This window comes from Suncus etruscus, chromosome 17, assembly GCF_024139225.1.
Source record: "Suncus etruscus isolate mSunEtr1 chromosome 17, mSunEtr1.pri.cur, whole genome shotgun sequence".
Lineage (NCBI taxonomy): Eukaryota > Metazoa > Chordata > Mammalia > Eulipotyphla > Soricidae > Suncus > Suncus etruscus.
Window position 1 is genome coordinate 1,380,784 of NC_064864.1, and position 13,479 is coordinate 1,394,262.

Genomic DNA, 13,479 nt, shown 5'->3' on the forward strand with positions numbered 1-13,479 from the left:
TTTTTTTGGGGCCACACCCATTTGACGCTCAGGGGTTACTCCTGGCTATGCACTCAGAAATCGCCCCTGGCTTGGGGGGACCATATGGGACACCGGGGGTTCGAACCGAGGTCCGTCCTATGCTAGCGCTTGCAAAGCAGACACCTTACCTCTAGCACCACCTTCCCGGCCCCCCCAGGTCCATCTTGCTCCCACTGGGAGGCTCATCGAGAGCTGCTCCCTCCCAGGCTCATTCAGATTTGGGCAGAATTCAGGTCTCAGTGAGCCCAGGACTGAGGACTGAAGTCCCTGTTTCCTTGCAGGCTGCTGAATAGGAAACGCTCCTTGACTTAAAGCAATCTCAGCTACCCACACTCTCTGCCCTGTAGTTTTTGTCTTCAAGGGCAAGTTGGAGTCTTCAGTCATATTCCCATCTTCTGGGCTGGAGCTTTGGCACAGTGGTAAGGCGTTTGCCTTGCAAGCAGCCAATACAGGACGGACCCTAGTTCAAAATCCAGCATCCCATATGGTCCCCTCAGCCTGCCAGGAGAAATTTCTGAGCACAGAGCCAGGAGTAAACCCCTGAGCACAGAGCCAGGAGTGACCCCTGAGCACCACCAGGTGTGGCCCAGAAAACAAACAAAAAAAAGAGCCTTGATAGCAGTCCTGTGACGTGACATCACTGTGGAATGGGAATAAGCCTCACCTGTCTGTCTTTCCTTCAGTCCCTGTGATCAGGAGGAGATGAACCTGATGACAGGCCCTGATGACTTGGGTTGCCCCATCCAGTAGGCCAACAAAGCTGGGGAGAGCGTGAGCCCAGGGTCCATAGCCGGGCTAATTCCCTGAGTTGGCCACTGGGACAAATTCTACCCCTCACTGTTCATCCCACATTTCAGGGGTCTCTAAATGGCTGTCGATAAAACACACCTCGACCAAGGTAAATAAATAGTCAAGACCACATGTTTCTATTCACTCCATCTCTTTGGGGGGGGGCAGAGAAAGTGGGTGCTGCTGAAGGCACCGCTAAAGCTTCTAGATGCTGTTCCTCTATCACCTTCATATTGTGAAGCCAAAATATGCCACACTCAGAGCTATTTACAGCAAAGTGTCAGCAAGCAGGGCACTTGCCTTGGACCAGGACAAACTGGGTTCAACTTCCAGCTTCCCATATGGTCCTCAAGCACTGCCAGGAGTAATTCCTGAGCTCAAAGCCAGGAGTAAGCCCTGAGCACCACTGGTGTGGCCCAAAAACAAACATAAAAAAAATTAGGGCCGGAGCAATAGCACAGCGGTAGGGCGTTAGCCTTGCATGCAGTTGACCAGGACAGACCCAGGTTTGATCCCCGACATCCTAGATAGTCCCCTGAGCTTGCGAGGAGTGATTTCTGAGCACAGAGCCAGGAGTAAGCTCTGAGCGCCACTGGGTGTGGCCAAAAACAACCCCCAAAAATACTAAAAAAAAAAAAAAAGAAAAGGTTACATCTTATCGGTGCTAAGTATTAGATGTTTATTCCATTGTTCTGAGATGTTGAATTGTGTCTATTTCTTTACTCTTTTTTAATTAATTAATTTTTTTTTTTTTTTTTTTTTTTTTTTGGTTTTTGGGCCACACCCGTTTGACGCTCAGGGGTTACTCCTGGCTATGTGCTCAGAAATCGCCCCTGGCTTGGGGGGACCATATGGGACGCCGGGGGATCGAACCGCGGTCCGTTCCTTGGCTAGCGCTTGTAAGGCAGACACCTTACCTCTAGCGCCACCTTCCCGGCCCCAATTAATTAATTTTTATATAAATTTTATTTAAGCACCATGATTACAAGCATTATTTCTTTACTCTTGACTATTCGAGCCATTTTCCATTTTTGGCTTTTGCATGTCAAGAGACTCAAAGAGAATGAAATAAAATCAAAAGGGCTTCAGGTAGGAGCTGTCACAGCTGCGCAGGCTCCAGCTAGGCTCACTGTCTAAGGGGGCGTCTACAGTTACAGCCCTAGGGACCCCGCGCCCTTTCAGTCTGTGCTAAAAGGAAATCTTAGAAAACGGAGCCAAAGTCAGTGTCACACTTAACATGGATGCAGGATTCACCCAGTATTCCACGGCGCAGGGAAGAAAGAGTCCAACTTAGGGCTGAGAAATACCTGCCACACCTGAGGAAAATCCGCGAGTGAGGGCCCAGAGGAGCCTGCTTGAACCCAGGCCCGGGTCTGAGTGCCTGGTCTGGTGGACACAGCAGGATGACAAGGGTCAAGTGATCCCCACTAAAGAACAGGTCAGCCCAGAATCTGGATTTTCAGCAGAGCTGCCTGGCAGGGTCACGACCCTGTTCCCCCCTTCTGTGCCCCAATCTGAAAAACATCACCAGGTTTCAAGGGTCCCTTTCACTTCTCCCGGATGCCCCGACACACTCCAGCTGCTTTGGAGTTGATCACAGGCTCTTCAGGTCTCCTAAAAAGATTAACTTTCAAGACAAAAGCCCCCCTGGGGAACAGGACTGGCAGCAATGAGCTTGACAGAGACGCCATTCTAGGCTGTTTGGAGGGGAGGGACAGAAAGAAACCAGAAGGTTCATTCCCTGGTTTGCAGTACTGAAGGCTTCCTGTAACATCTGGGCAGATGTGGATTTCTTCAAGGAAGGATTTGAGGGTAAGTCCACGGGCTGGAAAATGAAAACATCAATCACAGCCCCCAAGGAAGCTGAAGTGGGTCCGCAGGTCTTGCATAGTGTCAGAAGCTCTGATCACGATGCAAGAGTCCCTGAGCAATGCTTCTAGAAGCTTATTCTGCCTTGAAAAGTCCTCTCCTAGAGCTATAGCACAGCGGTACGGCATTTGCCTTGTACACTGCCAACACGGGACAGACCCCAGTTCGAATCCTGGCATCCCATATGGTCCCCCAAGCCTGATAGGAGCAATTTCTGAGTGCAGACCGCTGCCAGGTGTGACCCAAAAAACAAAAATACAAAACAAAAAAGGCTGTATCTCAGCTAAGACTCTCGCACAAAATGCTGCTTGTGAGCCTGGAGCAATAGGACAGAAGAGAGGGCACTTGCGTTGCATAGGCCAACTCAGGTTTGATCCCCAGCATCCCATATGGTCCTCCAAATCCACCAGGAGTGGTCTATGAATGCAGAGCCAGGAGCAAAGGAGTAACTGCTGAGCACTGCCGGATGTGGCCCCCAAGCAAACAAAAAAACACATTTATGTGTCCAGGCAGAGTTGTTGGCCCAAGTCACCCAAAGAGCCCTTTGCCTCTACAGTCCTGGCTCCTGGCCCCCTCACCCTGAAAACAATCGCATCTTTCCCTCTTTGGCCCTTACCCTCTGGAGTTCAGCCCACAAGAGGGACCAACAGACCATTGTCATATTCTCACTTCCCAGAGGCCTCTCCAGCCCTCTTCTTCCTTTCTGAAAGAAAGATTGAAGACTGAAACTCTCCACTTATTCATAGAATATCCTCTCTCTCTTCGGGGCCAGAGAAATAGCATTTAGATAGAGTGTTTGCCTTGCTTGCAGAAGGATAGTGGTTCAAATTCCGGCTTCCCCTATGGTCCCCTGAGCCTGCCAGGAGCGATTTCTGAGCACAGAGCCAAGAGTAATCCCTGATCATCGCCGGGTGTGACCCAAAAACCAAAAAAAAAAAAAAAAAAAAAAAAAAAGAATATCCTCTCTCTCAAGTGCCATGCAGCCAACACCCCAGGACCGAATTGAAGGTTCCTCCACTTGCACTTAGTTGTGACCCCTTTGGCCCAGCTGCTCCCTGTCTCGCAGGCTCACCGTTTTGGAGGCCTGAGTGGAGTTGATTGAGGCCAATCTGGCAGCATTACCTGATGTAATAGCACTGGAGAAATCACACAAAAATATATTTTAATTAATAAATTAGTTAATTTTTAAAAAATTTTAGATGACACTTAATGTACTCAGGACTTACTCCCTGACTCCACACTCAAGGGTCACTCCTGGCTCAGGGATGCTAGGGATTGAACCGGGGCCATCAGCATGCAAGGAAATGCCTGCAGGATTACAAACATTTGAGAAATAGTTTGATATCAATCCAATTTAACGGAATAAGAGAACTCAAGTATGGGGCTCGAGGGGTTACCCTAAAGGGTTGAAGCACATCCATCCCCCAGGTCTGAACACTCCAAGATTTAGACCTCAGAGAAGTCTTCAATGATAGGATGCCAATGGCAAGGGCTCTAGCATGAAATCTGAATAAATGGGACTCCATCAAACTAAAATGTTTCTGTATGGCAAAAGAAAAAGACAGTTAACTGAATGGAAGAAAAATTTTGCACTCAACAAAGGTTTGATATCTAAGATATACAAAGTACTCACAAAGGTTAACTCCAGGGGCCGGGCGGTGGCGCTAAAGGTAAGGTGCCTGCGCTAGCCTAGGACGGACCGCGGTTCGATCCCCCGGCGTCCCATATGGTCCCCCAAGCCAGGAGCGACTTCTGAGCACATAGCCAGGAATAACCCCTGAGTGTTACCGGGTGTGGCCCAAAAAAAACCAAAAAAAAAAAAAAAAAAAAAAGGTTAACTCCACAAAACCAAAACCTATAAACCCCTTCAAAAAATGGGGAGGCGGGGCCGGGCGGTGGCGCTAAAGGTAAGGTGCCTGCCTTGCCTGCGCTAGCCTCGGACGGACCGCGGTTCGATCCCCCGGCGTCCCATATGGTCCCCCAAGCCAGGAGCGACTTCTGAGCGCATAGCCAGGAGTAACCCCTGAGCGTCACAGGGTGTGGCCCAAAAACCAAAAAAAAAAAAAAAATGGGGAGGGGATGGGGGCTGGAGAGATAGCACAGCGGTAGGGCATTTGCCTTGCAAGCAGCCGATTGCTTGCAAGTGATTGATGGTGGTTCAAATCCTGGCATCCCATATTGTTCCCTGAGCCTGCCAGGTGTGATTTTTGAGTGTAGAGCCAGGAGTAACCCAGAGCGCCACTGGGTGTGACCTAAAAACAAAAACAAAAAACAAAATGGAGAGAGGAAATGAACAGGCGCTTCTCTGAGGAAAACCTTTCCATGGCCAACAAACACATGAAAAACTGTTTATCGGGATCAGAGAGATAGCATGGAGATAAGGCATTTGCCTTGCCTACAGAAGGACTGCAATTCAAATCCCGGCATCCCATATGGTCCCCCAAGCCTGCCAGGAGTGATTTCTGAGTGTAGAGCCAGGAGTAACCCCTGAGCGCCGCTGGGTGTGACTCAAAACAAAACAAACAAACAAAAAATAACAAAAAAAAAAAAAAAGAAAAATTATTTATCATCAGGGAAATCCAAATAAAGATAACCTGTGATGATGGCACATATCAAAAATACTGGGAACAATCTCTGCTGGCGGGGATGTGGTCAGAAAGGAACTCTTACCCATTGTTAGTGGGAATGCTCCCTGGTCCAACCCTTATGGAAAACAGTATGGAAGATTCTCACTAAACTCAAAATTGAGCTGCCGTATGACCCAGCAATTGCACTTTTGAGTTATCTATCCCAGGACGAAAAACATTCATCCAAAAGGATGTGCGCATGCCACTGTTCATTGCAGTACTCAATAGAATAACTAAGAGTTGGAATCAACCTAGATGTCCGACAACAGACGAGTGGATCATGAAGATGTGGCACATAGATACAATGGAATACTTCAGAGCTGTAAGAAATGATGCCATCATGCAAGTTGCATAATGTGGATGGAACTAGAAGATGTTCTGTTAAATGAAGTCAGCCAGAAGAAGGATAAATACAGAATGATATCACTTATATATGGTATTTAAATAATTTCATGAAAAAAATGCAATGGTCCAAATGGGAGTTGTCTCAAACACCCTTGAAGCCAGAGTATAGCGAGAAGAAAAGAAACTGAATGGAGGAGGAGGAACACAAATATGAAAGGATGGGGCCAGGGGCCGAGTGATCTCAGGTGCATTGGTGGAGAATAAAAAAAAAAAGGTGAAGGGCCAAGTGATGGCACAGCAATAGGGCATTTGCCTTGCATGTGACCAACTGGGACAAACCCAGGCTTGATATCCGGCATCCCATGTGGACCCCTGAGCTTGCCAGGAGCAATTTCTAAACGCAGAGCCAAGAGTCAGCACTGAGAGCCTCCAGATGTGATCCAAAAACCCAACCCCCCCCCCATCAAAAAGAAACAAACAGTAATTTTGTTCCTTGTGACATTTGAAGTGACCATCCCATCTCAAAAGTATCCAGTTGGCTTCAGTTCACTGGGGTCATTTCAGTGGATGCATTTAAGGAGGATTTCCCACAGCTTTTTGGTTTTTGGGTCACACCTGACAGAACTCAGGCGTGACCCCTGGCTCTGCACTCAGAAATCACTCATGGCAGGCTTGAGGAACCCTGTGGGATGACAGGGATTGAACCTGAGTCCATCCCGGGTCGGCCTCATGCAAGGTAAATGCCCTACCTCTGTGTTATCGCTCTGGCCCCCCACCACGGCTTTCTTTTACTACTATAGAGAACTGCTCTGTGCAGCTAGCACTGGGCACTGGCCAGGCGTGCAAGGTTAATATGAAACCCAGAATGTGAAACTTCATGGTAAATGATTTGTTCAACTGATCAAAACTAGGAGCCTTGATTTTGTTTGGTTTTGGTTTTGGTTTTTCAGCTACACCCGGCGTTGCTCAGGGGTCACTCCTGGCTCTACACTCAGAAATTACTACTAACAGGCTCGGGGGACCACATGGGATGCCAGAGATTCAACCTGGGTCAGTAGTGCGCAGGCACCGTATCCAATGTGCAATTCCTGGGTGCAGAGCCAGGAGTAACCCCTGAGCCTGAGTGTTGCTGGGAGTGGCCCCCAAACAACAAACACAGCATGGAGTCAGAAAGAACCCCAGAGCACTGCTGAGTATGAACCAAAACAAAACAAAATGAAAAAGGCAAACTAGGAATTGAAAAAACAACTCGGGGCTGGAGAGATAGCATGGAGGTAAGGCATTTGCCTTTCATGCAGAAGGTCATCGGTTCAAATCTTGGCATCGTATATGGTCCCCCGTGCCTGCTAGGAGCAATTTCTGAGCGTGGAGCCAGGAGTAACCCCTGAGCACTGCTGGGTGGAGAAGCAAGTAGAAGCCCCAAGTTCAATCCTGGGAACCAAAGTTCAATATTTGAGCACTGCTGAGTAGAGTTGGTTGGGGATGGGAGACAGACCTTGGAGACAGTTCAAAGGGCTGGGGCACATGCCTGGCATTCCCAGGGCCCTGAGTTTGAGTCTCAGGACTGCACAGGCTCCCTAACACCACTGGGTGCAGCTCTAGGGTAGGCAGTGTCGCTCCCACACTACTAGGAAGGCCAAGACAAAAATATGTTGGTTAGGGCCGAAGCAATAGCGCAAGGGGTAGAGCATCTGCCTTGCATGTAGCCGACCTGAATCAGTCTGTGGAATCTCCGATGGAGGAACCCCGAGCGTCACCAGGTGTGGCCCCAAAACAAAAAACTGTGGTTGGAAAGGGACTTGAGTGCCTACTTCACATGCAGAGAGCACTGCAAGGCACCACAGGGAGCACCCTCAAATGCAGAGCAGGGACTAGCTCCAAGGGTGTGACCTCAACCCCAAAATAATTTCATTTCAAAATGAAGCTGGGAGGGCCAGACTGATAGAAGCACAGCCGTAGGTCATTTGCCTTGCACTCAGCTGACTCAGGATGGACCTGGGTTTAATCTCTGTCATCCCATATGGTTCCCTGAGTCTGCCAGGAGCAATTTCTGAGTATAGGCAGAAGTAATCCCAGAGTGCCACCAGGGGTGGCCCAAAAATAAAAAAAAAATAGGGGTCAGAGAGATAGCATGGAGGTAGGGTGTTTGCCTTGCATGCAGAAGGACGGTTGTTCCAATCCCGGCATCCATATGGTCCCCCAGGCCTGCCAGGAGCGATTTCTGAGCATAGAGCCAGGAGTAACCCCTGAGTGCGGCCAGGTGTGATTCCCCCCCCCCAAAAATAAAATAATATAAAAGAAGAAAGAAAAAAAGGAGTTAGGGTCTAAAGTGATAATAGTAAAGCAGGTAGGACGCTTGCCCTGCTCCTGACGGGCCCTGATTTGATTTCTGGAATGCTATATGGTCTTCTAAGCACAGCCAGGAGTGATCCCTGTGCACAGCAATGTGGGTCCCCCCCAAAAAAAATAAAGAGAGAGGGGGGGAGAGAGGGGGAGAGAGAGAGGGGGGGGAGAGAGAGAGAGAGAGAGAGAGAGAGAGAGAGAGAGAGAGAGAGAGAGAGAGAGAGAGAGAGAGAGAGAGAGAGAGGAAAGAGAGAGGAGAGAGAGAAAGCCTGTCCGTTGATCAGTCTCAGAGAAGGGAACAGGCTTATTTGGCCAAGTGGTCTCCTCATCCGAGACCGAGTTAACCTTTCCCCTCCGCAGCAGTTAAGGTCTCGAAGCAAATGAGTCACTGGCAAATACAAGAGTCCCCCCTCCCACCGCAGCTGAGCAAGCAGAAGAGCCCCCACTGGGCACCCCTTTCATGTGCGAATAGCCTCAGTTTGAAACAGCAGCAGCAGGGGCCTCGCTGCCTGCTACAGTGCAGCTGTGGGGGTGTCTGCCTGTGACCCCGGCAACCCACAGGGTCCTCCAGTTGGCCTACTGTGATCCTGAGCTCAGAGCCAGAAGTAAGACTGCACAAATGGGGCCCTGAGTGATAGCACAGTGGCAGGGCATTTGCCTGGCATGCAGTACACCGAATACAGGCCTGGGTTTGATTCCTGACATCCTATATGGTGCCCTGAGCCTGTCAGGAGTAATTTCTTTTTTCTTTTTTTTTTTTTTTGGTTTTTGGGCCACACCCAGCATTGCTCAGGGGTTACTCCTGGCTGTCTGCTCAGAAATAGCTCCTGGCAGGCTCGGGGGACCATATGGGACACCGGGATTCGAACCAACCACCAGTTCGAACCAACCACCTTTGGTCCTGGATCGGCTGCTTGCAAGGCAAATGCCGCTGTGCTATCTCTCCGGGCCCAGGAGTGATTTCTGAGCCCAGAGTCAGGAGTAACCCTTAGCACTGCCAGGTTTGCCCCCCTCAAAAAAATCTGTACAATTTAGTGTGTTCCACTGGGTGTGATCCAAAAACCCACAAAATTAAAAAAAAAATTCCATCTTCACCACCACCACAAACTCACTCATGGCCCCCAAAGCAGAGTGAGCTCCAGGTTATCGTGGCAAAAAACACATGACAAGCCCAATTTTCACGACAAGCCTTTATCCTAAGAACGACATCAGACAAGTGATGGGGTGGAGAAAGTGAAGAGACAGAAAAGATGCAAAAACTCGAGTGCGTTGCCCATTCAGGCCTGGGCGGGAGACAGTGCGTCTGCCTGGTAAGATTCTGGTCACATCCCTGTCCTCCCACCCCAGCCAAAGGTCCCCCACGCCGACCACCATCCCAGCAACTCAGAGGTCTGCAATCACCAACAGTGCAAACTATGCTTTGACCGCCCTAAAGTTAGGGGTGTATAAGCCCCACACAATAGGGGCAGGTCCTCAACAAGGACCCTTGGTCGAGAGGTGCTGGGAAGCACAGGCCTTGAGGAACCCCAGAATGCCCCCTTCACCCCCAGTAATCACCACAGCAATAAGAACAACATAAATAAACAAGTGGTACAGGACAGAGAGAGGACGCCTGCCTGCCTGCCTTTTGGGTTCCACCCCCAGCATTCCCCAAGGAATGATCCCTGAGCACAGCCAGCTGAAGTCCAGAAACCAAAACAACACAACAACAACACAGTGTAAGTAGCGGGCAGTGAGCAGGTGAGCCTCTGAGATACCCGCCCGGATGGTCTGGGGCTCCGGGAGCCTTTAGTTCAGCTGAGCCAGAGGAGGACAGTGGGACTGAGAATGGGAGAGACACCCCCTCAGCCCCTGCACTTCTGTCTCGGCCTGACAGCTGTGCTCCCAATGGCCAAAGGCTTTTATGAAGAAGAAATGATCCTTAAAAAACAAAGTACAGGGGCCAGTGACATGGCACTAGAGGTAAGGTGTCTGCCTTGCAAGCACTAGCCAAGGAAGGACCTCGGTTTGATCCCCTCTGGGATCAGGGACAAACCCTTTTGCTGGTTGGCGCCAGCTCAGATGAGAACAGGTGATGGATGAATCAGAGAGCAAGGAATTCCCTTGGGGGGGAGACAAAAGCCAGGCCTGGAGCAACTGTGTTTTTCACTGGCACCCCATAGGGATGCACAGAAGTGGGTTGCCAGGGGCAGCTCACAGGCCAAAGGGCTCCTTTCGCCCCTAAGACTCTTCCTGGGACAAGAAAGTGCTGGCAGAACCTCTGGGCTCTGAAAAGGGGGAAGGCGGGATTGTCCCTGCTTGCTACCAGGAAGGGGATGTGGGAAGGGCCATTTGTCACTTTTTTATTTCCCCCCCAAGCAGGTGACAAACCCCACATTTCAGCAGGGTGTTGTTCCAAGCCCACCACACCCAAGCAGGGCAGAAAAAAAACAGACTGTTGTGGGCTCCAAGTCTACCATGAAGAGAAAAGCCAGCGGCAACACACAACACAACACACTCAACGCACATGCCTGACAACGCTGGCCAGGTGCCCTAAGTGCTGTGCCAAGCCCTGGGGTCCAAAAGCCTGGACTCAGTCCGGGTCTCCTGACCTCAGCTCCGGCTCGGGGAACCCGCAGCCTCTCAAGAGCCCCATTCCACGAACACCCCTTTCCTTGACTTTCTCTTTCTTTTTTTTGGGGGGGGGTTGGGCCACACCTGGTGGCCGGTTTACTCCTGGCTATGTGCTCAAAAATTGCTCCTGGCTTGAGGGACCATATGGGACGCCAGGGGATCGAACTGTAGTCCGTCCTAGGTCAGTGTGTGCAAAGCCAATGCCCTACTGTTTGCGCCACTGCTCCTGCCCCATCTTAGACTTTCTTTTATTTTGGGGAGTGTGGAGGAAGGGGCTACCCCAGCACTCAGGGGCTTCCATGTGACGCTCGGGGACCCCGTTTGTTAAAGACCTCTGGACTATCTCTCTGGCCTTTGATGTCCAGCGTGAAAGCAGGCACACAGGGCCTGAGCTCTCTCTCCACCAGGACCCGGGCAACACTTTCTTAGGGGGGGAACAAGTTGGTCCACCAGGGAACCCAGCGCACTCCGGGTGGAAGTGGCAGAGGGTCTCTGGCACTCAGGGGTTGGCCTGAGGCGACTGGGACTGGTAGATCTAGGAGGGGGGGAGTGGATCCAAGGGAATCAAGCATTGGGGGACACCCAGCAGCCCAGCTCCATCTCGGTACCCATGTCTGTGTCCATTTTCATCCCGTCTTTACCTCCGTCTCCTTTTCTTTTTTAATCCCCACCTCTGTGTCCGTGTCCATGTCCATGTCTTTGTCCGTGTCCTCCCCATCCGCACCTCTATGTCCACCTCCGTGTCCACCTCCAGGTCTTCGCCCGCGTCCTCCCCACGTCCACCTCCGTGTCCACCTCCAGGTCTTCGCCCGCGTCCTCCCCACGTCCACCTCCGTGTCCACCTCCAGGTCTGTGCCCGCGTCCTCCCCACGTCCACCTCCGTGTCCACCTCCAGGTCTGTGCCCGCGTCCTCCCCACGTCCACCTCCGTGTCCACCTCCAGGTCTTCGCCCGCGTCCTCCCCACGCCCCCCTCCGTGTCCACCTCCAGGTCTGTGCCCGCGTCCTCCCCACGTCCACCTCCGTGTCCACCTCCAGGTCTTCGCCCGCGTCCTCCCCACGCCCCCCTCCGTGTCCACCTCCAGGTCTGTGCCCGCGTCCTCCCCACGTCCACCTCCGTGTCCACCTCCAGGTCTTCGCCCGCGTCCTCCCCACGCCCCCCTCCGTGTCCACCTCCAGGTCTGAGCCCGCGTCCTCCCCACGTCCACCTCCGTGTCCACCTCCAGGTCTTCGCCCGCGTCCTCCCCACGCCCCCCTCCGTGTCCACCTCCAGGTCTGTGCCCGCGTCCTCCCCACGTCCACCTCCGTGTCCACCTCCAGGTCTTCGCCCGCGTCCTCCCCACGCCCCCCTCCGTGTCCACCTCCAGGTCTGTGCCCGCGTCCTCCCCACGTCCCCCTCCGTGTCCACCTCCAGGTCTGTGCCCGCGTCCTCCCCACGTCCACCTCCGTGTCCACCTCCAGGTCTTCGCCCGCGTCCTCCCCACGTCCACCTCCGTGTCCACCTCCAGGTCTTCGCCCGCGTCCTCCCCACGTCCACCTCCGTGTCCACCTCCAGGTCTGTGCCCGCGTCCTCCCCACGTCCACCTCCGTGTCCACCTCCAGGTCTTCGCCCGCGTCCTCCCCACGCCCCCCTCCGTGTCCACCTCCAGGTCTGTGCCCGCGTCCTCCCCACGGCCACCTCCGTGTCCACCTCCAGGTCTTCGCCCGCGTCCTCCCCACGCCCCCCTCCGTGTCCACCTCCAGGTCTTTGCCCGCGTCCTCCCCACGTCCACCTCCGTGTCCACCTCCAGGTCTTCGCCCGCGTCCTCCCCACCCCCTCCCCACCTCCCCCCCCTCCCCACCCCACCTCCGTGTCCACCTCCAGGTCTGTGCCCGCGTCCTCCCCACGTCCACCTCCGTGTCCACCTCCAGGTCTGAGCCCGCGTCCTCCCCACGCCCCCCTCCGTGTCCACCTCCAGGTCTGTGCCCGCGTCCTCCCCACGTCCACCTCCGTGTCCACCTCCAGGTCTTCGCCCGCGTCCTCCCCACGCCCCCCTCCGTGTCCACCTCCAGGTCTGTGCCCGCGTCCTCCCCACGTCCCCCTCCGTGTCCACCTCCAGGTCTGTGCCCGCGTCCTCCCCACGTCCCCCTCCGTGTCCACCTCCAGGTCTGTGCCCGCGTCCTCCCCACGTCCACCTCCGTGTCCACCTCCAGGTCTGTGCCCGCGTCCTCCCCACGTCCCCCTCCGTGTCCACCTCCAGGTCTGTGCCCGCGTCCTCCCCACGTCCCCCTCCGTGTCCACCTCCAGGTCTGTGCCCGCGTCCTCCCCACGTCCCCCTCCGTGTCCACCTCCAGGTCTGTGCCCGCGTCCTCCCCACGTCCACCTCCGTGTCCACCTCCAGGTCTGTGCCCGCGTCCTCCCCACGTCCCCCTCCGTGTCCACCTCCAGGTCTGTGCCCGCGTCCTCCCCACGTCCACCTCCGTGTCCACCTCCAGGTCTGTGCCCGCGTCCTCCCCACGTCCACCTCCGTGTCCACCTCCAGGTCTGTGCCCGCGTCCTCCCCAGGCCCCCCCGGCCCGCCCCGACTCACCGAGCGCCCTGAGGACGAAGCCCCTCGGGGGGCGCAGCGCCCGGCGGGCCCAGGCGTCGCGCAGCACCCGCAGGCAGTCGGGGGGCGCCCGCACGAGCAGCACGGCGCGGCTTAGCCAGCCCTGGAAGGCCAGGCGGCGGGCGGCGCGGGCGAGCGCCGGCTCCCAGGGGCAGCGCGCGTTGGCCCGGCGGAAGGCGCGGAACACGGCCAGGGCGCCCCGCGCGCGGGGCCGGGACGGGGGCGGCTCGGCCCGGCCCAGCACCAGCGCCAGCGAGCCCGGCGCCAGCTGCACCGGCGCGGCCAT

General features: G+C 54.1%; 1 protein-coding gene across 3 annotated transcripts in view; it reads right to left on the minus strand.

The window, feature by feature from the left end:
- Window positions 1-13,479, minus strand: part of STOX1 (storkhead box 1) — a 30,106-nt gene extending 16,627 nt beyond the window's left edge. For all 3 annotated transcript variants that reach the window (XM_049790480.1, XM_049790482.1, XM_049790481.1), the window contains exon 1: window positions 13,176-13,479. In XM_049790480.1, coding sequence (XP_049646437.1) covers window positions 13,176-13,479 — 304 coding nt within the window. The remainder of the gene's footprint in view (window positions 1-13,175) is intronic.